Source organism: Puntigrus tetrazona, chromosome 16, assembly GCF_018831695.1.
Source record: "Puntigrus tetrazona isolate hp1 chromosome 16, ASM1883169v1, whole genome shotgun sequence".
Taxonomy (NCBI): Eukaryota; Metazoa; Chordata; class Actinopteri; order Cypriniformes; family Cyprinidae; genus Puntigrus; species Puntigrus tetrazona.
The window spans coordinates 19,449,348-19,475,307 of NC_056714.1; the positions used below are offsets into that span (position 1 = coordinate 19,449,348).

At 38.1% G+C, this 25,960-nt stretch overlaps 1 protein-coding gene across 10 annotated transcripts in view; it reads left to right on the forward strand.

The window, feature by feature from the left end:
- Positions 1 to 25,751, forward strand: part of arhgap33 (Rho GTPase activating protein 33) — a 47,616-nt gene extending 21,865 nt beyond the window's left edge. For 6 of the 10 annotated variants that reach the window (XM_043262012.1, XM_043262018.1, XM_043262021.1 and 3 more), the window contains 21 exons: positions 2,839 to 2,930; positions 4,365 to 4,449; positions 6,495 to 6,581; positions 6,797 to 6,934; positions 7,755 to 7,847; positions 8,277 to 8,399; positions 9,429 to 9,506; positions 9,595 to 9,676; positions 9,864 to 9,929; positions 13,059 to 13,208; positions 13,287 to 13,389; positions 13,586 to 13,730; positions 14,084 to 14,166; positions 14,276 to 14,383; positions 15,358 to 15,503; positions 18,771 to 18,927; positions 19,032 to 19,171; positions 19,270 to 19,344; positions 19,961 to 20,712; positions 20,854 to 21,034; positions 21,315 to 25,751. In XM_043262012.1, coding sequence (XP_043117947.1) covers positions 2,839 to 2,930; positions 4,365 to 4,449; positions 6,495 to 6,581; positions 6,797 to 6,934; positions 7,755 to 7,847; positions 8,277 to 8,399; positions 9,429 to 9,506; positions 9,595 to 9,676; positions 9,864 to 9,929; positions 13,059 to 13,208; positions 13,287 to 13,389; positions 13,586 to 13,730; positions 14,084 to 14,166; positions 14,276 to 14,383; positions 15,358 to 15,503; positions 18,771 to 18,927; positions 19,032 to 19,171; positions 19,270 to 19,344; positions 19,961 to 20,712; positions 20,854 to 21,034; positions 21,315 to 24,025 — 5,595 coding nt within the window. In that variant the 3' untranslated portion in view covers positions 24,026 to 25,751. Of the gene's footprint in view, positions 1 to 298; positions 355 to 631; positions 667 to 2,838; positions 2,931 to 4,364; positions 4,450 to 6,494; positions 6,582 to 6,796; positions 6,935 to 7,754; positions 7,848 to 8,276; positions 8,400 to 9,428; positions 9,507 to 9,594; positions 9,677 to 9,863; positions 9,930 to 13,058; positions 13,209 to 13,286; positions 13,390 to 13,585; positions 13,731 to 14,083; positions 14,167 to 14,275; positions 14,384 to 15,357; positions 15,504 to 18,770; positions 18,928 to 19,031; positions 19,172 to 19,269; positions 19,345 to 19,960; positions 20,713 to 20,853; positions 21,035 to 21,314 lie in introns of those variants that run through there. The other 4 variants (XM_043262015.1, XM_043262017.1, XM_043262020.1 and 1 more) reach the window with 3 other exon arrangements.
- Positions 25,752 to 25,960: the final 209 nt, after the last annotated feature.

Below are 25,960 nucleotides of genomic sequence, written 5' to 3' on the forward strand. Positions count from 1 at the left end.
ATAGTATTATTGAAGTTATTTGGTTTGTGTTATTAGTAAACTCTATTTTGGTTACATTTTGTTTAAAATGTGTGTGTGTATATATATATATATATATATATATATATATATATATATATATATATATAATTCCTCCTATATAATTCCTTTTTTTATTTTATTTGTACTTTTGGTGATCAGTATTAAAAATAAAATGCTATGCATATTTTATTTTAGTTTTTAGTTATTTTAGTTTTTGTTTATTTTTTAATGTGTGCAGTTTTTTTAAAAGTTTGTTTTATTAATAATAACTGATCAGGAGCTGTGGGACCTATGGTGAGATTGAGGTTGACTGAAGTGATTTTATCTTTTGAGGTCAGTCTGTCAGTGTTTTCAGCTTTGCTTCCTTGTCTCCTCTAAGAGTTGCAGCATGCAAATCCAAACCCGATATTTGTTTACACGGCACCAGTGCTTTTGCTTTGCATTTTGCTTAGTTATTGAAATAAGCACACATACTGAGGGGTTAATTGTTATCATTGGGATTATAGAGGAATTTATACACACTGAGTTCACAGACATCTGCTTGCTTAGCAGTACAGTATAGGTTTAATCATTGTTAAATATGCTTATGCACTACTGACCATCTCTAAAGGTTTCTTGACCAGGGGAGAGCAGCTAGCAATTAAGGTAAGTTTGACAGAAGTGTCCCACGCCTCCTTCCTCCCATACCGCCACACGCACAGTGCTTCAATCAATCTGATCATCGCCTCTAAAATGATTGGCTTATCAATACTCTGGCCTTTCCTAATTTGCCATCCCTTCGCGGAAGAAAACAAGGATCGCTTTGGGCACACTCTTGTCATCCCTCATTCCAGTGTTCAAACTCATCCATGACTGTTTGGTGTTGTGCAAACCTAAAGGAGGACTGCAGAGATCTGTTCTTCCCCTGAGGGGTCCGGGGAAGTGCTGTCTCGCAGCCAAATGCTCCCGTGGCAGTGTTTCCATCGAAACTGCCCGTCAGGTGGATGAAACTCAAACAGTCATCATGACAGGTCCGCTGTTATCAGAGCTAATCTGCATGACTGAGCCATAATTCACCGGAGCTTTTTATTCAGCAAGGACAAGCGTAGAAAGACGTATTAAGGAAGGAAACATCCGGTGTTTGCAGTGACTGCTCTGAACTTTTTAGAGCTGTACGTCACCTCACATCATATTTACTAACACTTAGCTTAAGGCAAAAATAGTGAAATGAAAACTACATTTTGCTGTTTAACAGAAAATCACTTGGCATGAAATTTGATTTTGCATGAGATATTGTAGCATAATGACATTTTTGATAAATTGATTGTTGCTGAAGGTTTTTTTTTTTATTATTACATTTTTTACATTTGTTTTTGGAGGTGAAATACTACTACTAATAACACTTCATTATTAATATAAATATAGCTTAATGTTTTGATAGTCCTGTTTAGACATTCCATTCAAAATGTCTACTAACTAACTAGTAACTAGTAGACTGTTAGGTTAGGTGAGAGTGAAAAAGACAAGAGGATGACGAAAGAGTTTCAAAATTAAATGCAAAAGCACCTGTTAAAATATTTTTGATTTGAAAGCCTGTTCACTTCCACCATTAATCTAAGTGATTTCTCATTTATTTGATTCCACAGGTTTTGCAGATTTTTATTTTATTTAAACTGTATTTTCCCCCCTATTATTTTACAATAAGGTATATGCCATCCGTTTCTCCTTATTTTATTACTCGTTTTGCTAATAAATGTTATACGTTACATAATTATTGTTTCCTCGTTCTTTATTGATTTTAAATTTTGTTTACCTGTTTGAACCTAAAAAGTTATTTATTTTATTTTAGGTTAAGCGTAGGTTATAGGATGGTGTATTTTTAAGTTCTATGTTTTGCGTTGTTGCTTGAATTGAATTTAAGCTATTAATGTCAAATTGCCAAATTCCTTTTTTTTTTAAACTAGGCTATTTAAAAGCAAAGGAAAGTGAGGGGAAGAGGAGCAACTGCTTGTTGCCAAATTGCCGCATATGTAAAAGTAAAACACACACAGTGCCTACATGCTATTTAAAACTGAAGGAAATCGAGGAAAATATTTAAAAAAACTAAAACGACCCCCAGCCACAGTGATACCAGTATTACCAGTGTTGTCACACTTTGAAAATTTCCCCACCTTCACAACTCTATTGTGGACCCATCAAGATAAAGTGTTACAGCCCTAACTCTAATTTCTAACACTATTTTGATGGGTCCACAATATATGAGAAACTTTGCAAGTGCATGTAAACTTATTTTTCTTTAAGCAGACAGTCTACCAATACTAATGACTGCTAGTTGACATGTACAGTAGTTGCAAAGGTAGTCACTGTTGGTAGAATATCTAAAGTGGACTATCGAAATAAAGTGTTATTAAAATGTATCATTATAAGGTTTCGAAACTCTTAGCGCTTTCTGTGCCCCGTTGTCAATCTCAAACCTCATATCTGATCCTCATTTTGCATAGAGGTTTAAAAAAGTATCACGTCAGTGGTTAAAGTGTGAAGTTTGGCATCGCTTAGCTTTTCTAAATGAAACCAGAGACTGTCCCAGTCGCTTCACAAGCTGCTTTTCTTAGTTTGATTTGTACATTAAAATCAAAGTGATCTGCTTGAGACCTTATGAATCTTCAGAGAGTCATCTCTTTTATTTCACTGCTGATTTAAAATTTCTGATTTTCTCCAAAGTACGTTGATTGTATTTGAATTCAGGTGACGCATCCTTGTGCTCTTTGAACAGGGATGACTGATCTTTGGGTTGTTGAATGAACCCATCATAACTATTCTCCTTTTCCCATGCTTCAGGCTCGAAGCACTGATAATCTGGACAGTTCTGGGGAGCCTGGGACCCGATCTGTGGGAACCACAGCCAACTTGAAGGGGAAGATGAGCAAAAGGTGAGAAACTGCATGTCTCTCCATGAGGTCCTGTGAATTATTTTTTTTTAAAAAAAGAACTAATTCTCTGTTTCATTTTAATTTTGAATTAAAAAATAATTCTTTTTTTTTATTTTCTTTTTTTTAAGAATAGAATTTTTCTGGTTTGCTTTCTGTTTTATGATTTAATGCAAATCTAAATTCTAAGCAAATTAATTAAATTAATAAAAACATTTTTGACAAACAATTAACATGACAGATGTTATGAAAATGTGTAATCTTATTTTTAAATAATATTTGGTCCCACTTAATATTACGTGTCCTTAACTAGTTTGGTATAATGCACTTATTGTGTGCACGTTTTACTTTTTTTTTGTTTGTTTTTTTAAAGCAGCATGTAATTACATCTGTAATTAATTTCTGTTATTACATTTATAATTGCTCTGTTGACCCATCCCTTACATGTTAACATACCCTTAAACACAAACATACCACCAAACCTGTCCCTAACCTAAGCCGCATCAACCTCAAAAGAAGCAGAAGTGCAATACAATATGAACACAATAAGTATGTTGTAGTTATTTTTGATGTACATGCATAGTAGTTAAGGCCACCTAATATAAAGTGGGACCTAGTGTCTCAATGAGTAAGCAAGAGCAGCTCTTGCTATGAATTCCTCATATAAGACACTGACACTGAAAGCCTGTGTGGTAGTGTACTTGTGTTGTAGACATGTATACTTCATATTTCAATATCAGTGTGTAGATGATCTACCAATCTCCGATCTCTGCCGTTCCTTTGACATTCCACTGTAGATTTCATATTCATGACTGGATTGCACAATTCTTTTGGCAATGGAAATCATAGGACTCAATTCTAAAGCACCTTTCTTAACTAAGGCACCCACCTAGCAACCACACCCACTTGAATTGTAACCAGGACCCTCAAACTCAGGTGTAGACTAAGCAATGTCTGCAAACGAAAACTAAAAGAGCCTTAAAGGATTTAGACACAAAAGAGATTAACTTTAACTTTATTTTGAAGTGAAGTAAAGGGCCGTGTTACTGTCAGCATTGTAGCTCAGACAGTTGAGCTTCAGCTTTGACGAGCTCTGAACACACTGTAAAACAGGAAGAACTGAGTTTTACTTCCCCCTGAAATAACTGATAATGGGATGCAAAGTTTCCCTGCGGTGTTCATGAGTAGCTTACTGAAAGCTGCCCTAGAGAGCTTCTACATTCGGTGGAACTTGAAAATACAAACTAGAGCTGAAGGGAATGTACAAAGTACTGTCCTGGGCAAAACTCAGGATGACAAATAGTTGCATTACTTGCTATAATGACTAATTTGATTAACAATATAAATTAAACATTGTTTTAAGGTTTTCTCTGATTGTAAATAAAACATACAGTATATGATGTGTTAACTAATTTCAGCTATTAATTGTGGTTCCAGGCTTTCTGTTGTGAAAGGTCACTTCCCCAAGCTTGTTGACTGTGCCCACTTTCACTATGAAAATGTGGACTTCGGTTCTATCGAGGTAAGAGCTTGTCTTAAGCAGAAGTTTGTTAGCACTCTACTAAAACATTATGAAAAGATGGAAATTATATCGCCCAGCCCTATAGGTCACATTTGTACGGGAAATTTGTTCATAACAAATAAGTATATAGTAATTGAATTAATTTATTTTAAATGTATTTAGTTCATTTATTTTTTATCTTGTTATTATTTTTATTATTATTCATATTATTGTTTTACCCAAATGAAAGTGTTTTACATCAGGAGCATAATTTTGATACCTAAAATACTGCATGTGTATTAACATGGCATTAACACTTATTTATAACGTATTTAGGAGTAAAAAAAACATTTATCAGGAATGAATTAAAACAAACATTTTTACATTTTGCTGAAAGATAACATTCAAATTGTCCACAATAAGACCAAGAACCTATTTAATAATAGTATAAAAATTAGTTTGTTTTAGTGATGTGTATGTTCAGTTGTCAATATGCATCACAGTTAGAGTTTGACATTTAGAGTTATTAGTAAAAAAAGAAGATATCAGCATACAGACAGACCATCTCCAGAAATGATACAGCTTCTTGCTGTGTGACCTTCAATAATACACACACACACACACACACACACACACACACACACACATTCAGATTCTCTTTGTGTGCTCTGATAGGGAAGAGGAAACAATTACTTATACTTGATTCACAGATACACTGCAGTTTGACAGAGCTCTTCTCATATAAGCTTGACTAAAATCTGTGAGGTTTACAGCCATAAAGATAGACATTCATTCTCAAAATGTAATTCAGTGTCCCTGTGGCATTGTTTTGTGTGTTTGTGATGCATTTTGTGTTTATCTCACTCACACACACACACACACACACACACACACACACACACACACACAAATACACACTTGAGAGCACCTGGAGCACACTGACCACACAACATGACTGGAGTGGGAGTCCGTCTCATTAGTGTTTAAACCCCCTGAAGACGAAAATAAAAGACCTTTACATTTTTTTTTTTACTCTGATTCTGTAAAGCAGAAAGGGACTCTGATATACAGTATTTTTTGGCCATTTGACATACCAGTACCATGTTTTTTCAATACTATGGTACATTACAGAACAATGGTTTAATGTATTTAAATGCTCTCTATATTTAAGTGCTGATTGTTTACAGTTTAAAATAAATGTTTTGTGTTTAAATGTATATATGTTTGTGCCATAAGTGCCACATAATCATTGTAAGTTTGATGTGCTACTGAAGAGACCAGTGTTGTCATCAACTAGTTATGCCGCTTTATATTTAATGTATCCTAGCAGAAAAACAGTAATATCAAAAGAATAAATAAATAAACGTACTGTCTCCGGGATTTTGTACATTTTGTGTGAAACGGTTAGTAGCTTTGGATAAAAGTGAGTGTCTTTATTTTTATTTTATTTTTTTTTTTTACATCTCATTTTTATATCTTCATTACAGTCATTGTCAAAGCAATGAGGAAGTTTGGATGGTACATGGATATGAAACTGCATTTTGGTGACTGAATTATTGTTAAGGGATGTTCCCAGCTTCTCATAAACAGTCATATGTTTGAAAGTATCTGTATCAAATGTGAATAACAGGCAATTTTCTAATAACGTATCTGTCCCAACTGAAACCGATTATTACAATCAGTGCAATACAGGACATTTGTTGTTACTTTCTACTCATTTAGACATTTCTGAGAAATGAAACATGGAAAGTGAAACAGAATGCTTCTTGAAATTGGATTTCGTTGCATGAATGCACATACATGTACATTGGGATGCAGGTGTATGATAAATACAACACCCATATATAATGATGAACTGGTCAGATCAGGGTCATTGAACACAAAACCAGCCTTATTTATGCAACCAACCAACCAATCGTTCTTGAAACATACCATGTGGTTATAGTGGAAACATGCAAACTTAATTGATGATGCAAGACTATAAACATTCACTTTAAATGTTTGTTTACGTGCTCTTGAACTTCTTCGCACCTTCATGAATTAACGTCTGCTCTTTACACCTTCAGCTTCAGTTTGCCAATGAACAGAGCGATGCCAGCTGGACCTCAGGCAGTGCCAAAGATCTGGTTTTCCTCGTGCAGGTGTCCTGCCAGGTGAGTGGGCACACATGCCCCAGTCGGCGCTAATAATAAACACCCCCTTCCTGCTTCAAATAAAAAAATGCATGAAACGTGAAAGAGTTCAGTGCAGTACACATTGTGTTGCATAGTGCGTCTTCTTCTCTTCTGTTGACATGTAATTTGTTGACTTCCCCCTCCTCTCTCTCTCCCTCTTTCCCCAACTCTCTCTCTCTCTCACTGGAATCTAGGGTAAGACGTGGATGGTACGGCGTTCATACGAAGAGTTCCGGACGCTGGATGCCCACCTGCATCAGTGCATTTACGACCGCCGTTACTCTCAGCTCTTGGCTCTTCCTGCCCTATGCGAGATCGGTGACCGGGTGGAGGTGAGCTCAACTACGCTGGATACTAATGTTTTTCTTATTTAGCTTCATCGCAGTTCCCATGGTACCGCTAACTGAGTTAGCTGCTCTGTATTGAGGTCGTCGGCCAGTTATGTAGGTTGACGTCCATATCCTTAGGGACAGGAATAGGAGGAATACACTTTGTCATCATTCACAATTCAATGCTATTTGTTTTTTTTTTTTAATTTATCATGAGATTATTTTAAATCTGATAGATTCTAATTACCATTGGATAGAAAAGTTTGGGTTCAATATGATTTTGTAGTGTTTTTGAAAAGAAGTTAATCATGTCTGAGTTTATTTGATCGGAAACACAGCAAAATATAGTATTAAACATTTTTATTACAATTAGAAAAACTGTTAATTTTTAAAACTTATCTTGTGAAGACGAAGCTGAATTTTCAGCATCATTTCTTCAGTCTTTGGTGTCACATGATCCTTAAAAAAACATTTTAATATTCTGTTTGTTTTTTTTAAAGGGTTGATTAAATAAAAAAGTTAAAAAGAACGTTTGCAATCCAATTCTTTTACAACAAATGTCTTAAATGCACTAATATTTTTAATAAATTGATTGCATCCTTAATAAAATGTAACTTTAAAAAAATCTAACTGACCCGAATCTTACATAAGATCAGTCATTTGATTAAACTTCATTACAGACTCAAGACCAAATGTAAAAAAGACAATAGGACAACATATACAATTCATATAATCTATCACACATAATAAAGATTTACAAAAAATTTATTTGAACAATCAGTGTGACTTCAAGTTGAGCTTACCATGCATGATGTTCACGCAGATCTTCACACCTCTGTTGTCGGAGTATCTGAGTCGTCTCTCCATGATTGTGGATAATAAGCTGAACTGTGGGCCGGTTCTCTCCTGGATGGAGGTGAGGGGCAAGCAGAGCAAAGAAGGGAATGCAACCAAACCTTAGAATAGATAAGAACTAAATTACTTTTACTTACATTAATATTATATAAAAGGATAGTTCACCCTCATGACTTTTGTGTGTGTGTGTGTTTTCTGGAGATACAAAAGATATTTTAAGAGAACGTTGTTGAGTTGCTATGTTTGGCCAAAAAAACAGACATTTCTGAAAATATCTTATTTTTGGAACAACATAAGCTTTAAATTATGTTAAATTATTCATGTATTATAATTCACTATAATACACCCTATTTTGTGTAGAATGTCAGAATTGTACAGTTTTGCTAAGATATATTTAATGAATTTTGCTTTCAGATTTTAGCTACCTGAAGTCATGCAACATTACATCTTTACAATAGTTACAATAGATTTTTTTTTATACTCTCTACAGATTGACAACCATGGCAACAGGTTCCTGTTGAAAGAAGAAGCATCTTTAAACGTCCCTGCCATCGCTGCTGCTCACGTCATCAAGCGCTACACTGCTCAAGCTAGCGATGAGATCTCCATTGAGGTACTCAGACCACTGAAGCTTTTAGTTTTTTCAAAGCTCCTTTCAGTGTTGTACATCAAAGTACAGCATAAACTCCAAACTCTTCCAGAAGACCTTGTACCCAGTTTGAGTTCTCTCTTTTTCACGTCCTGTCCTTATTATGCACATGCATGCACAGCCTGCCTGGTCCTGGGACGCTGTTTCGTTCTCACTGCTCTTCTTCCTCCTCCTCTTCCTCCTCCGTCATGTCTATTCCTGTCCCCCCTCCCTATACGCTGCTCCATATACAGCTACACTTTCTGGGCCAGAGAATGGGGTGACCCAAACTTAGAACACATTGAGGCCCCTTTTCTCTCTCCATTTCTTTCTCTCTCTTTTTTTTTCTTTCTTTCTCTCTGTCTGTCTGTCTGTCACACTTCACTTTCTTTACATACATATGACATCATTTTTTAAACTGATCTATCTAGCTAGCTTTAACCACATGCTGAGACCATAAAAACCTCTCTGAAACTTTTTGCAACCAACTAGAAATGCCTGACGACTTTGCCAAGCACTTTAGTAACCACTTAGTAATGCTGTGTTTATCTGTTTGCCTGTAGATTTATTTTTATGTTTAAGGAAAGCTTTTAAAGCCAACATCAACATTTAATTTGACATTAGTTTCTCCCTTTCTATTTCTCCTTCTGCTCTCAACTGAGAGATAAGAACAGATATTTTTTCCCTTCCTCTTTTTTTTTTTTTTTTTTTTTTTTACATTTGGGTCAAAGTATATTTCGGCACGCAACACTGCTTTTGAATAGAGATGTTAATTTGCTTGTGACTGGATGCTGTTGACAGTATATGAAGTGTTTTGGCTGCAGTGCACATACAGTAATTGTTGCTGATGACGTGCTTGTGGTTGAAAAATATGAACCCAATTATCATCCTGTTCTAGAGTTTTTGATGGTTTCAGTGCACAATTATTTGTTTGTCATTAGGTATGTATTGTCTCTTTGCATTTTGTCTGTTTGCATGCTAACCTTGCATGTGTCTTTGTTCCTCTTCCTAAAGGTTGGTGATATCTTGTCAGTGATTGACATGCCACCCAAAGAGGACACCACATGGTGGAGAGGAAAGCATGGATTCCAGGTACCGATCTGAAACTTAGGATCTGATTTTGGGCCACCTTCAGTAACACTGTAAACTTTGAGCACAGCTTTCCGCTCTCTTTCTTCAGGTTGGCTTCTTTCCCAGTGAATGTGTGGAATTAATCAACGAGAAGTTGCCACAGTCGGTCAGCGCTCCTGTCAGTAAGCAAGGTACCATGCACACAGTTTTCTTCGATATCAAGAAATCAGATTGGTTCTGGAAGTAGAAATGATTTTTTAAAAATCTCTATAGCAAAATCAATTGACAAATGTACTCCTAGATCTAAGAAGATATTTTTTTACTCTTCTTGCTGGTTTATCAAGTGCATTTGGTTGTTCATCCTTATTACCTTTTCAGAGGTAGATGCTCCGGGCTCCAAACCTGGTGTTACCAACTCGACTGGGCCTTCCTCACCAACATCAGGTATGACTAAATAATGTTTTTTTCTTTTTTTCTTTTCAGTAGTCGCAATTAGGGCTGGGCACGGTATTAAAGTCTTTTGTTGCATACAGCCGAGCGTATAGGAAATAATGTAGGACAGAGATGTGATTCTGTGCATCAGTTGTTGATTAGATTGTAATCAAATGTGGAGCCAAACAGGAGCAGATTTAAGCAGGTCAACGGATTGAAGTCCTGTACATGAAATTCTGTCATTTGCCTACAAGATATTTAAAATATGACACATAGGAAGTTCAATTAACCAGTACAATTTTTAAAAAAGAACTTAGTCATATAAGAATTGTTCGCAATAAGATATATAGAAAATAGCTAGGTTTAATTCCAGGTCATTTCATTTGTGTTATCATGTTGTGGTTGCATTACCACCATAAAGTTCAGTTCAAAGTCTTGAAGTCTGTTACTTTACTTGTATAACAATGTTACGCATCACAAGACATTTTAGGTCTTTTGCTTCAAGACGGTTTTGAATGTCTGCATGGTTGTCTGCAGCATTCAGAAGCAATGCCTCTACTAATAGCAAAGTTTAGAAACCACTTTAAAAATTATGATGCTACCACAGCTACTGAGAAATGTCCACAGCTTTTAAATACTATAAGGGTTTTATCAAGTCAAACGTTTTGTGCCCGAGTGTATACAAGTGAGTGTCTGTAAGTGTGTGCATAAAAGAGAGGGAGAGCAAATATTCCATAGATAATAAAGGAAACTGTCATATTTATTTAAACTGTTTTGGTAGGCTACAAATAATCTTGTTAAGAATACAGTTTCCATATTTAAGTGTAATTCATCAGCATTACTCTAGTCTTCAGTGTTACATGAACCTTTACAAAGCAACAACCAATTTCCTGCTTGTTTATTCAAAACGTACAGATATTGCCGATCCCAAACTATTTACACCAATTCTTGAAAAACCTACATTGGTCAACCACTAATCATTTATAGCTGATATATCACCCAGCCCTACTTGTTTTTCTTCTCAAAAATACATGCTTTGGTTACTTGATGTTCTAGTGCAGATGATATTAGCATGGCTGCTGTTTTCAAGGTTATTTTCTTTGGCCTTAAAGAGAATGTGGTCAAAACAAATTTGTATTTAAGATTTTAAGGTTGTTGTTTAGTCTGCTAAACACGACAGCAGCATCTTCTAATGAAATGCTTTAATGTTAATCGTTTTAGATGCATTTCATATTTCTGTCGATTGTGTTTTCTGTCTTTTTCCTCTCAGTTCTTCACCCTTGGTTCTTAAGCCTGGCTGGTAACAACTTCAAAGGATTTACCTAAACTAACATTTCTGAATCCGCCTTTTTCTAACGCCTTCTATCCTTTGAGACAAGCATTTGTAACACGGATTGTGGTTGTTTATACAGCAGGCAGAGAGAGTGTGGGAGGTTCGGAGAGGATGAGCTTGGGTGTTGGAGGTTGGAGACACAGCAGAAATGTTGTATAACTCATTCAAGTGCTCATGTGGGCATCGTTCTGAAGCATCTGCTGAAGAATTGCAGGCCTCTTGTTGTATAAATGAGAATCTGTTAGTAGGCTGCGAGGATTGATTTTGGTCGTGCCTGATCCATGTTATATTGAACGTTTTAACACTGTGTCCTAACCAGACCTGATGCGACAAGATTCCAAACTGGAAATCACTAGACAAAGGCGGTTAAATTTAGTTTTGCCTATCACAGAATTTTCTTAATCACGTCTGGTTAAGCCACGGTGATGTTCATTTCTAAAAACACTGCTTATTAGACTGCATTAATGACTTGCATAACCGACATGTTGATGTCTGTGCTACGGGCTTTGAAGGGTCCCTATTTAACCTGTTTAACTGTTAACCTGTTTCATCCAGGTCATTGACCCTGGGGTTTGTGAAGTATCTATAGCAGTGGTTCTCAACCATGGGGTCAGGTAGACTAACTAGAGGGCTTCAGCACACTTCCAAGCGGACGCAAGTCTGATTAAAACGATTGAAATTAAGACGAAACATGGATTAAAACGGCTAAAAATAAAAGTGTATGCAAAATCTTTTTCTTTAAGAAGTTCCTTACATTTTTGTTTAAGAACCAGGGGTTTAAAACCTGGTTGTAACTGTAATGTCTATACATGGAAGACATTTTTTCCCCTAAGTTATAAAGGTTTTGTGTGTAAAAAAAAAAATTGTTGAGTGGACATTGCTATTTGTGAATAAAACTAGAACTAAAAAACTAGAAAGGTCATATAAATTCATAAGCAAAAAAAAGTGTAAACTTTGTTAAAACATGATTAAAATTACAGAATTTTTTAGAATTATTTTAGCTATTCATAGTTATCTATTTTAATTGGACCACCTAGTTTCTCTAAAAAAAAAAAACAACCTTTGGTGAGCTTTGAAATATGATATAAAAAAGGTTAAGAACCACTGATCAATAGCTATATCACCTACTCTAGTTTTTAGACCTATGTCTGATCTGCTCAAATGGAACACAACCTGCAGATGTAAACTTCATAGATTAGAGCTTACTGATTGACGTTTTAGATGTTTTTGTTGTGGTTTTCTTCTCTTAATGGGTGCTCATATGGAGACTTCATTTGTACGTGTAAGTCACCTGTTAGTTTGTCACTTTTTGAAGATATTGCGAATATGGAGTGTATGAGGCCAGTCAGCCACCGCAGGAAATTTGTAGCATATGTGTAGCATTTTTCCAAAAGTGTACTTTTTAGAGAATTTAGAGAAATTATTTTCTTATTGGTTTACATATTAAATGCTGAAAATGTCATAGCTACATGTTTATGGGGTTTTAAGTATATTGTGTTTTATATAATTTTAAATTGAATAATATATAGTTTACGTAAATTATATGTTTTTTAATATATATATATAATGTGTAATGTAATGTAAATTATTTATCTTTTTAAAAATGTATTATTATATACTTAAATCCCCTCCCTCTGTCTGTGTACGTCAGGTGTTGTCTGTGTTTGCTGACAACTCAAACAAACACATTTTGTCAAGTGAAGTGTATTCCCTGCTGAGTGTGTAGGGAGCAGTAAACAATATGTGGTAAAGTGTGCAATCCATGTTTTCATTTGCCTGATTAGCTCTCTGTCGCCCCCTTTTGGCAGTGTCTAAGAAACACGGCAAGCTGATGGGCTTCCTGCGCACCTTTATGAAGTCCAGACCCACCAAACAGAAGCTAAAGCAGAGGGGAATCCTGAAAGAACGGGTGTTCGGCTGTGATCTCGGAGAGCATCTCCTCAACTCTGGCCAAGACGGTGAAGAGTTTTTTTCTTTTAATGCGCTTTAAGATGGGAACATTGCAGAAGGTCTAATTTTGCGATCTCAAACTTCAGTGCCACAGGTACTCAAGAGCTGCTCAGAGTTCATAGAGAAGCATGGTGTGGTGGATGGCATCTACAGACATTCTGGCGTATCCTCAAACATACAGAAACTCAGGTGTGTCCGAAAATGTCCCAGATCCTACCTTTCCGAGTTTTGAACAATGTCTTCTTCTTTTTAGAAGTTTAAATAAAGGTTGTCACGGATCACTCCTTTATTCTGTACACAATTAAAATGATCATTAATGTACATTTAAGCTCTTCGTAAGCATAACCATGGGTTCTGTTCTGCTGTTGCATCTCATCCTGATCAGGCATGAGTTTGACAGTGAAAATGTTCCAGACCTGACGAGAGACGTGTACATGCAGGATATTCACTGCGTCGGCTCGCTGTGCAAACTCTACTTCAGAGAGCTGCCCAATCCTCTGCTCACGTACCAACTCTACGACAAGTTTGCTGTAAGTAATCTTTAAACTTTTTTGCAAAATTAGGATTTCAAAACTATTTTTTATCATAATATTGTAAATCATTTCCTCTTTTAAATTTTTTCCTCTTTTAAATTGTGTGTTGTGTTGTGTTGTGTTTGTTCACGTTAGGAGATATCTTTTGTGCCATTGTGCATCACAATTCACATAAATGTAAAGCAGCGCATCTATTTTAACATTGCTGATCATAATAAATTATTTTAAATAGAAAACGGTTATTATACATTTGTAATAATATGTACACACATCACTGTTTTAATTTTGTCACATCAAATTTCTGCTAAGCTGCAAGTTTATAAAGCAAGCTTTATTTTTTGTCTGTCCAGGAATGTATGGGAGAGATGACGGAGGAAGAAAGAATGGTGAAAGTACATGATGTTATCCAGCAACTTCCTCCTCCTCACTACCGGTAACCCCCCGACATTAATGGATCACATGTAGCGTCACCTGTCATTGAAAGCGTGACAGAAAGAGCTGCGTTTTCTGACAAGAAGCGATTTTCTTTACGTTTGTCTCAGCACTTTGGAGTACCTCATCAGACACCTGGCCCATTTGGCCACCTGCAGTGGAGAGACGAACATGCACATTAAGAATCTGGCCATTGTCTGGGCTCCCAATCTGCTCAGGTAAAGCCTAACATGGGATTCTAACTACATTAACACACAGTGACACAGTGTGGTAATAATATCCAATGTTGAAATGAACACTAGAGGCAGTAAAACTCTGACATCTTTTATTCTTTTTCACACAGATTTACAGAGTTTCAATGAATAAAAAGTAATTTCCACACAATTGCTTGAAGAATATTATGTTATGACTTCATAACAATTTTAATATGCTGAGAGATTTGACAACTGATGCTATTATCCAGCTTCATATCTGTGGGTTTTCATAGATGTTAGATGTGTTCAGTATGTAATTGGGATGTGAGACTCTTTGGTTCAAATCCTGTGTAACTACGGTTTGATGAAACTGTTCAAATCTGCTTATAAGGAAGTTTGCATTCTTGCATTGAACCTCCACTCAGTGGACAATTCTCTTTGAAGTTGCCTCTTTGAAATGTGCTGTTAGGTATGTAAAAGTTAGGTTTGCATGGTGTAGTAAAAAAAAGTACCCAGAGGTACATATTTTTATGAGACTGGGTCATTTACTCACTCTGAAGTTGTTCCAAAAGAGGATATTTTGAAGAATGTTGGTAACCAATCAGTTGACGGTGACCATTGAGTTTTTTTCCAAGTCAATGACTACAGTTAACTTTGGTTACAAAGGTTCTTACGGTTCTACCAAATATCTTCTTTTGAGCTCAACAGGAGGAGGAAACTCATATTGGTATTCAACTTGTATTGGAATAACTTGAGGGTGTGTAAGTGACGACAGAATTTTAACTTTTTGGTTGAATCAGTAATAGCGGTATGAACGATCATTGATTATTAAGGCTGTAAATTAGTATTTTAAGCCAAAATCTCTGTATTTTTTTTCTGCTGAAAACACTTTTTGTATTCTGCCATCACTGATGCATTTTTGTTGTGGGTTTTACCAGAACATGCTTAGGGTTGAAAACCATGATTAAGAAGCAGAATCTGCTATTGTTTTGTTTCAGATCCCAAGAAATTGAAGCAGCGGGCTTAAGCGGCGCTGATCCATTTAAAGAAGTGCGCATCCAGTCCGTGGTCGTGGAGTTTCTGCTTAGCAATGTGGAAGTTCTGTTCAGTGATTCCTTCACTTCTGTTGGCCGTTTCAGTGCAGGTATGATGGACCAGCGAATCTGTCTCTCTATAGATGTTCGCATACATCAGTTAACCACTCATTATGTCCGGTGTCTTCAAACAGCACTTTCATTAAACAGTTGGCGATGTTGGTTTTGTTCCAAAACCTAGCGAGCTGCCTACTTAAGCAGTATTGTAATGCATCATAGACAAAAAAGTCGGCATTTTAATTATGCTGCCTTCAAAGATACAGTACTTTGTTTTGGCAACAACGTTGCATCCTTCGAGAAGAAACCAATTCCGTAATGTTACAAGCTCAGTGACAAACTTTAGTAAGGATGCTGCGTATGCAGACAGTACAGAAAGTTTTGGAACAGGGCTTTCTGGTAAATTGATACAGTAAAAAAGAGAATGTGTTTAATAACTTCCTTTGTCAGTCTTTGGTTTAAAGTGATATCTGATGCAACCTTCAGGCCTTAATTTCTCCAGTGTTTTCTTGTTTTCAGTGATTTCTAAGCTGTTCTTGTTTTTCATATTCAACAGTGATATGTCTCTCCTACAACAAGGCCTGTGTACTCCCTCTCTTTTCTTTTTTCTTCCCTTATGACACAACATGAAATACCTGTAATAATCAACATACATTTATTATATTAGGGCTGGGTGATGTAGTTAAATTACTGCACTATTTTGCAATATTATTGTAACATTTATGCATTTAAATTATATTTATCTTGATATTTGCACTGCTTTTCAGACATTTTGGATCTGTATGGTTTTCTTTTTAAAGAAATTAATTCTGATCCATTAAATTCTGATACTAAAAACATTTATAATGTTACAAAAGATTTATATTTAAAATAAATGATCTTCTTCCTAACATACACTTATCAAAGATTAAAAAAAAACTTTTCCACAAAACTATTAAAGCAGCACAATTGTTTTCAAGACTGATAATAATATAAATTGTGGACAAACTCAAAATCTTTCTGACCAACAGTATATGAATTTTATATAGTCACGTTTTATACATAAAAAACAATCATTTCAACCAAATCACTGCTGACATGTAAATTACTAGCGCTTAAATAAAAAAATAAAGTTTCTAAAATTTTGAAACAAAAATGTAGTCTAAAATGGTATGTTTTCCACAGTTTGCACAAAATTAACCAAAATTTTTTTTTTATATATATATATATATATATATATATATATATATATATATATATATATCTATCCATAATATAGAGCATGCATAGTTACAAAATTCTTTACATAATTTATTTTAAATTGTCAGTGTTTTACCTCTAAATCCTTTTTTTGAGTGATCAAAATGCTTCCAAACTCCATTACATTTTAAAACTCTATTAAAATCACTTTAATGTGATGGAGGTTATGCTAAATTCCTTTTAAATATTTATCATTTATTTCCAATAATTTGAATGTCTCCCAGCCCAGTTATTTTCATAAGTTAGTCTCTTGTGATGAGTTTGGCTAACGCGGCACAGTGAAAAACGTTTACAATAACCTTACCCATGTGTAAGTGAGGCATACTGAGAGCGAGCTGTGTGTTTCCATAGTGACAAGAGGGGCGGAGCACAAGATCTCATGCCACCCCCGAACACGTCTGGTTAGTCTTCAGGAGGCAAGGGGGGAGTCCTGTTTGACTGACCCCTCTCATCTGGACCCTGAGCTACGACGCTTCTCCATGATATGAGATCCAGACTGACCCTCTACAGTGGACTCTCAAATCACAATCTATTTTACCAGGACGAGCCTGGTCAAGCCTGCTTAAAGGGGCCATACATACAGTACATACTGCTGAGTTAAAAACTCCCATGTATTGTTTTTGAAAAATCAATAAGATTTTGCACTTGGCATTTATTTAAAAACTCAGGTGTGTCCTGTGTGAATGGCTCAGTTTGGAATATGTTATTCGGTTTGTTGCTTTTCCAAGGTCTACCAGGTCAAAACCAGGTTCATAAGTTGGTTGATCCGCTGATCCACCATCTAAACCAGCTAATGACCCACTAGAAACCATGCACATGCTAATCTTTTTTTTTTTTAGCAGGAATCAGAAAGATACTATCAATGTTCATGTTAATTAATGGATGGATGTTTATGCACTGTTTATGAGTTTGGGCTTCATTTGATGTAATAAATGCAGTCTTGAGTTCTTTCAATAATCTTGCCAAGCCCAAACTTTATAACCATTTGCTTTATTAGTAGTCCTTTTCCACATGGATGGACTCGAGGACAGCTATATCTTTTGTCTGTGTACATGGCGTGTTAGAATTGTACAGCAGAGGTGGATATAAGGCAATAAATCCTTTTGTTGACATTTATTAATATCTTTGAATCATTTTATATATATATAAAAGAAAGTGCAAATATTAAGCAACATGTTTTTGGTTCCTCTTAATTGATCTTTTCATCTATATAAATTTGATTTCATTAAGTAGGACATTGAGGAGAATCATTAGGTAACGTGGGTAAAAGGGATGGATGTTAAAGTAAAAATCTGAGCTATAGAGTGTCTGTTTGTGGACTCGACTCTGAGACATTAACAGCAGGTAAAGTGTCTTTTAGTTTTTTTTTTCTGTACTTCAGCTTTTTGTGTTAATCGTAGGTTTCTTCTACAGATTAACCCCAAATATTGCTCCAGCAAGCAGCTTTTATAAATGTTATGCAAAAGTATTACAATCTTTTTCAGAAAGCAAAATCGTTTCTTTTGTAGGCTTTGTATTCGATTTCTCTACTCGTCTGATGTCCCAGACTTTACAGGCTTGCCGAGGCCCAAAAAGCCCTACACAAGTACAAAGTACAAGCGTTCCTATATAAGAAAGCGTTATTACAAATCATAATGCATGTATTATTCTCAATACTATTCTCACTGAATTCTCAACATTGCTAAAAGAGCTACTGAAAGGTGCATTGCCTGATTAGATTCAGTATTGCAGATTTTACATATTAAATCTGAGTAAGCATCAGTAAAGTTTGTGCATTTGTGTACTTGTGTAGAGTTTGTTTCTGGCCTCAACCACTTCTGTTTTTGTGAACTTCCAGTCTGTTGGCCAGCCCATGTATTTCTTCTACAAAGCTTGTTGCAGTAGAGCTGTATGGACTACGGAAGCTTTGGATGAGCTGATGGTTTTTGTTGATGCTTAGGCGTCTTTCCGTTTGCAGTGTATTATGTTGAATCCTATTTGTTGTCAGTCGCCATGTTCTTCGCTGCAGTATTGCATTTACTCGCTTGTAAGCTTTGGCTTAATGGATCTGAATCTGATTTTGCCTCTTTCTGACCCCACAGCACGACAGTCTCTGACCAGACCCAAGTCGTTTGTGTCCACCAGGCTTCTGTCTTTGGAGGAGGCACAGGCTCGCACACAAGCTCCACTTCTCCTTCAAGGATCTCCTCATCATGCTATCAGCCAGTTTCACACTGTACTGGACCTGCCTGCTGACAAGTGGGTTTCTTTGAACAAATCAATGACTTTTGAAGGAACAGTTAACCTACAGATTAAATAATTTTGATTTGTGATGTTTTGATTCATGTGCTTGTTTCTTTTAGGAGGAAAAGGGGGATGAAGGTCCGGAAGTCAGCAGGTGGGAGCTGGAAGACGTTTTTTGCCATTGGGAAACCTACAGCGGCAGGTCGACGCAAACCCACGAGAATCACCTCTTTGTTTCAGCCTGCTACCTCTCACGCGGGTATAAGAGATATCTCATCCATTTCTTTAGATTATACTTAATTTTAAATAGATTTGCATGCTGACGTGAAAAGCTTTTTACTGCTTTGTGTGTTTTAGGTTGCAGGGTGGACAGTGTGACACTCAGGTCTGCAAAGAGTGAAGAGTCCCTGTCATCTCAGCACAGTGGAGCAGGTATGAATGGCATGAATGGGAGTAATGTAATTATATTTAAGATTACTATTTTTAAAATAGTAATAGGAAAGAAATAGGAAAAAATGCATTTGAAGTGCGCCTATTATGGATTATGAAAGGTTTATATTTTGGCTGACATTATTTTTACCTTTTTGATCAACAACTCCCAAACAGTTTGTTCGTTGATTGGTTGTTGTTGTTGTTGTTTTTTTAACCCCTCCTTTGCGTCACACTGTTCAACGGAACTTTCCATTCATCAAAGAATCCTGAAAAAAGTGTCACAAGTTTCAAAAATAGTTTGAAACCCTTTTTTAGCATCAAATTCAAATCCTGAGACACTGAATATGGAAGTAATTGCTGCTAAAAGACATTTAAAAAATAATTACATTTTAAATTATATTAAAATAGAAAACACATTAAATATACTGAAATATTTTAAATTGCTATAAAACTATATTGTTATGTTATTGGTCAAATAAATGCAGCTTTAGTAAGTGATTAGAATTTTTAACATATTTAAAAAAATCTTAGTACATATAATAAAGTTCCATGTATCCATTTTTTTACATTATACCATTGAATAGTAAGAGTCATGTCATGCTCTGTTTTCTTTCAGGTCAGGGAAAGATACAACGCTTACGAAGACCTCGCTCTAGCAGTGATGGTCTCTCGTTGACTGCCTCTGTTGATCCGCAGCTCCTTCCCCAGCGCTCCCCATCTAGAATCCATCCAAGCCGCTCTTATGACAGCCTGCTGCCCGAGGAAACCCGTGATGCCGATGAGGAGGAAAATGAAGAAGAAGATGATGAGGAGGGTGTGTACATGTTGCCTGATTTCTCCCAGGAACCATCTGCCTCATGGATGGCAGAAGATGTTATCGACTTTAGCCCCACCTTCCTGGAAGATGGGCCAATAGGTTTGGGGAGCACGGCTGGTGATCCTAGTGGCAGAGAGTCCCCTCCTGCTGCTGCGCCCCCTCCCTACCGCTGTCTGAGCCATCAAGCCCACACTCGGACTGGTAGCCAGCGCTCAATCACAGAAGATCCAGACTCTGTTCTCAATCAATCAGAGGCTGCAGCCCGTCGTAGTTTGATCCTGGCTGCAGCAGCTCCACCTCAGCAAGTGTTCTGTCAGCACAGGCCATCTGCAGTCACTAATGCTCCCACAAGCTCAGCACAGCAGGGCGAAATGAATTTAAGCCCGTCCCATAACCAGACGCCAACTCCAGCAACCTCTGCACCCCCATCTCAGCCCCCTCAAGAGAGGCGTTCCTTTACACGTAAAGTGGTTCATGCACTTTCACCTAAAGTGCCTAAATCCCCTCCTCTGGACATCTCTGATCCGATTGCCATCAGTGTACCTGCCAAGGTAAATTTGAGCATATTTGTTTTGTTTTTTTTTTGTTTGTTTTTTTTGTAGTGGCACAAATATAATCTAGTGGTATAATTGGGCTTTGGTCTTTGTTTAATGTTCAGAGAACTACATATAAACCATTTTAACTATTTTAAGGTTCTGGAAATGATTGGTGGACGAGCTGGTGAATTGCAACCTGGACTTCCAAGTGGTGGACCACCTCAGCCACCCCAAATGATATCTATGCTTCTGAGATCATGTGATTTTCAGCTCACGGAGAGCTGCCAGCAAGAGCTCAACAGTAAGTTGGGCCCCGTCGCCAAAATCAAGGGTCCTAGTGAGTACACACACTTCGATTATGGCCTAATGCATTGGTTCCCAAACTTTTCAAACTGGAAAAGTCTGACTATTGTCAAGTACCACCACAAGTATGATCATTTTGGGTAATTTTCCAACATATGCTGGTTTTGATAACTATACATTTGCAATGAGAGAACTTTCTACCATAAATATGTTTTCCTTTCGCTATAGGTTTGGGAACCTCTGGTTTAATGTTAAAAATGGTAAATTTTTTCAAGTGCCTACTTTTCTTAATTCCTCTCAAACGTTTTTTTCAGGTATTTTGGGTCCCACTGGTGTTCCCCTTCCATCACAGCAGCCCCCTCCTCCACCCCCCAAGAACCCTGCACGGCTCATGGCTCTGGCTCTTGCTGAAAGTGCAAACAAGGCACTGCGGCAAGGTGCCTCACCTCCATATCGCCCCCGTCAAAGTGGAACCTCCCCTGAGACAGATGTCCGCTTTCAGAGGTCCCTATCTGCAGATGCAGGTGCTTTGCTATCTTCTGATCCTAATCAAATTTATTCCACGGTACGCCCTTTGTCTGTGTGGAAGACTGAGGGTGATGATGATAATGCTGAAGATGAGGGTGGAACTGTAGCTGAAAAAGCTGCAGAGAAATCACATGGTACAGAGCCAAGGCAAGACACTGGGACTCTTTCTTCTGAAACCTCAGTCTCTGACTCTGGGACGTCTAATTCTGAGTTGTCAGCTGCTAGTTCTTCTGAAGACAATGAGCGAACACCCAGCCCCATTTACAAGAACGAAGAACAAACCTCTGCACCACAGCCCTCAAAATCCAGCCCACCCACTTCCAGTGAAGCCATCCCTTCTCAAAGAAAACCCCCAGCTTATGGGCGACAGTTTTCTGCTCCGCAACTTCAGCAGGAAAAATCCGGTGGCCAGTCCAAGCCTGCATCCCAACCACACACTCAGCTTCTGCATTCTAAATCAGAGAGCTCTCCACTGGCCCAGGTACGAGCCTTCCAGCCCACTCGCCCTAAAGTGCCACCCAAGCCCCCTGATCTTGCTCCCTTGAGGGCTCCACTCTCTCAGACTGACCGGCATGATTACACACGTCGCTCCTTGGATGCCAGTCGCATTCGACGCTTGGCAGGGCCACCGCAAGGGAACACGCCACTTTCCAGAGCCTTCTCTGAGCGTATCAGCAGCACCTCTGACATGCTGTCTCGCTATCATGCAGCTAGGATGGCCAGCCAAGCTGCTCAGGTTGCACATCTTCCCCAACAACAACAAGCCCAGTCCACACCAATCAGACCGGTTGTCCCCTCGTCTGAAGACCCTTCCAAGATGGAGAACTTCTACTACGAAATCGGTGCACCTGAACATCCACAAGTGCCACCCAGCTATGCACGCCACAGCTATCAAAATATGAAGTTGGATCTGGAGGGAAACCTCCGTCTCACTGATCCAGCCAATCAGAGGCCTATTTCCAGGGGTTACCCTCCTCCCTACAACCACCAAGGATCTGGGGGTGGAAGGACTCCCCAGCTTTGGTCATCTGAGGCCACACGAGCTTGGGCCGCAGCACACTCTCACTCTTTCTCCTTTTCCCATTCTCATTCCCACCATCGTTCTCAGGATGGTTCAGGACATCCTCCCCATCCCCGTCCCCAGCGTCAGACATCATCATCCGTTAGGTTGCCCCGCAGTGAAGTGCATCCCATACCTGCTTCTGTTGGAGTGGGCTCCTCTGCTGGCATGGTGCCTCTGTCTGTGCACCAACGTAGCTTGCATCGCTCACAGCGTTCCCCTTCTGCAGACCACACAAACTCCCAGCTTCACCCCTACTTTGAAAACGGGAAGGTGTGCTACCGGTACTTTGAGGCTTCCAGACCGGAAGACTTGCCACTGAATCAGCATCAGCATGCTGTATTAAAGCCTCAGGCTTCACCAGGGCAAGGGACATCAAAAGATGAGCCTGAACACATTTACGTCAACTACCCTTTCACAAACCCTCCAGGATCTGGGGTTAATTCAAAGGGCTGGGCCACAACAGACCTCGACGAAAATGATCACCAAACATCTGAGACACTGGAACCTCTACCCATGTCACCACCGGATGACAAACAGAAGCATTCAGAGCAAGAAAGTCACATGGCTGGTTTCGACAACCCTGCCCAGAATGATGTGTCCTCAGATTCCAAAGTGACCAATATAGCAGCATCTGCCTCCAATGCCATGCATTTCCGGAGTCGCTCAGATCCCCAAAGTACCAGCTCGGAGCCTGCTCATATCCTGACTGGGAAGGAAATTGCTTCCTTGCTAATTGAAAAGCTTGCAGAGGATGAAAGGGAGGGTCCTTCTATGCCGTCCTCTTCATCCTCTTCTCCGCACATTGAGCACCCTCCAAATCCCTACCCTAGCCAGCAGCAGCAACAACCTCCGCCTGCATATAATATCTACACTCCAGGACCCTCTCGAGGGCGCTTTGAAGGCCAGGTGCCACATAGAGAGGGATCAGGACCTTTCCAACGTCAAGACCCTTTGCGGAGATCTTCCGGAGGCCAGTATAGACAAGCCTTTGACGTCATGCCATCTGGCGACCAAGTCCTTAAGTTTTACAGAAGCCAAGGCTTCATCCCAAGCACCCAGGGAGAAAGCACAACTCCTAATCCTTATCCCCCAAGACCATATTATCAGGACCCCCCATACCCCAATTGGGGCCCTCAAGGCCTCCCAGACTCTTCCCACACATGCACTCCACCTACAGTGGCCTTCTCAAACTTAGCGCTTGGATCGACAAGAGGATATGGGCCTCAGACCGTGGCCAACCAGTTTAACCAGTACCCATACCAGTCAGGGCCAATGCTTCCTCAGTATCCCAACACACCACGACGAGATGTTGTCATGGATCCTTCTCTTCGACCTCCGGGGTTGCGGAACCAGAGAGGCTTAAACCGACAGGGAAGCCTGCCAGGTCCCAACTGGACCATCCGAACTGAGGGCCAGACCCGAAGTTACTGCTAAAGAGCACAACTGCCACAAAAATCCTGTGTGTTTAGAGGATATTATGTAGACCGGTTATAAGCACTACACTTTTTAAGTTTCCTGTACAAGTTAACACATTGTGAAACTAATTGTGTTAACCTCCCCAAGGGGAGACCGAATGTACAGAAACAAAGTTAAGCGGGGTATGTCCTTACTAGTGTTTCTGTCTCAGAAAGACCCCATTGCTGTCATGCTATTAGTGTGTGTATCGGAGTGGAAAAAGTGTACGAGAATAAGACGTGAAGCAGAAAGGATCAAAGAAGTGAACCATAAAGTGGCTTAGATATGAAAACATTCCAGAACACACTGTGCTGTCCAGCAGAGGGAGTCAGAGAGGTACATAGCTGCTATTACTCTGACGGGACGTTGCTCAGTGGCTAATTTTTGTTTTTCTGCTTTAGGTTTTGTTTGGTTTTAGGTTCCTTTTGACACTTAAGTCATGCTGTACAGGGGCACAAGCTTGATATGTTTTTCTTCCTCCACAAAGTATGATATAAATAACCTCAAGAGATGCTGGTGGTTATATGAAACTTTATGAGTACGGTTAGTTTTTGTTAACTTCATTTTTTGGCAACAATGTGATATTATTTCCATTTTAATTGTTTATTTTTTTCTAAGTTATTGTAAGTTTTCATTGGAACGAGTTATTGTGAAATAGTTTTATGTTGCCTTTCTTGAATTTGTTTCAGAGAATGTGAAGATTAGGACTTGAGTTTTTTTTGTTTTTTTAGTCTGTGTGAAATTGTGTGTGAATGAATGTGTCATTCGCAGAGTGTCCGATGTTAAGCACATAAGAAACGGTAATTGCAGATTTTTTTGAGAGGGAGTATAATTAAGAGCGCATTCTTCTGTAAGGTACTGTTGTCTGCTCATTCTCAAATAATGTGTCAGATGATTTGTGTATCAATATTGGCGTTCTAATCCAAAGCAAGTATTTCAGGTAAGTTATGTCGCAATGTGTCACTCCCAGACATCCCTGGGTTTCTGTGAAGGAAGAATCACAACCTAGCAACATTGAATACCTGGTACTATTCACCACAAAGAAGAGTCCCATCAATCTAGTCTTGGATGACTTTATAAATTTAAAATAATTTTTTATCAGATACCTCTTTCTGGGCTCAGTAATGTTCCTATTTTTTTTACTCCGTACTATAGTACCTTTCAGGTCATTAAAAATGTCCTGGACATTCTTCCAAAATTGACAAGAGATGGAATCTCTAAAATTTGTATAGTAATTGGTGCCTTCTCTTAAATGACTAAACGTCTTTGAAATAATCCTTCGTTATCAAAGCAAATGATAAAGAGCTAGAAACAAACCTTGTCCCATGCCCAGTTACCCCTATTTACAGTTTTCCAAAGTTCCGCACTAGTAAGTTTAAAATGAAGAGTGTGTGTGAGTGAGAATATGACACTGTGTGTTTGCATGTCTGTTATCTCTGTTGTTTTAATACATATCTATGCAGTGAATAACCAAGGGGGATATGTTCCTGAAAAACACTAAATATTAATGCTACCTATGTATGTTAGCAGACCTGTGAGCGTGTATGTTCCAGTGAGAGAGGTCATGCATGTGGCTTTGAAGGTATATATATACATGTCCAACAATCTCCCCTTCAGCCTTTTGTACTTGGCAAAAGGCAGTTCATCCTATTTTGTAATATTTTCAAATATGTGAATTAAAACCTTGGACACGTCAGTGACGAAACCTGCAGTTTGGTGATTATTTTTGAACATTTATTATTTCTTTAAACAGGTTGGAAGAGGTAGCTTAATGATGGGCATTATGTATTTTTACTATAAGCATTACAGAAAACATTTAAGTGGAATGCTGCAAAGTTCTTAAATGAATAATTTTCCATAGATCTTTATGCTAATTGCGGTGTTAAAAAAAAAAAAAAAAAAAAGAGCATTGCT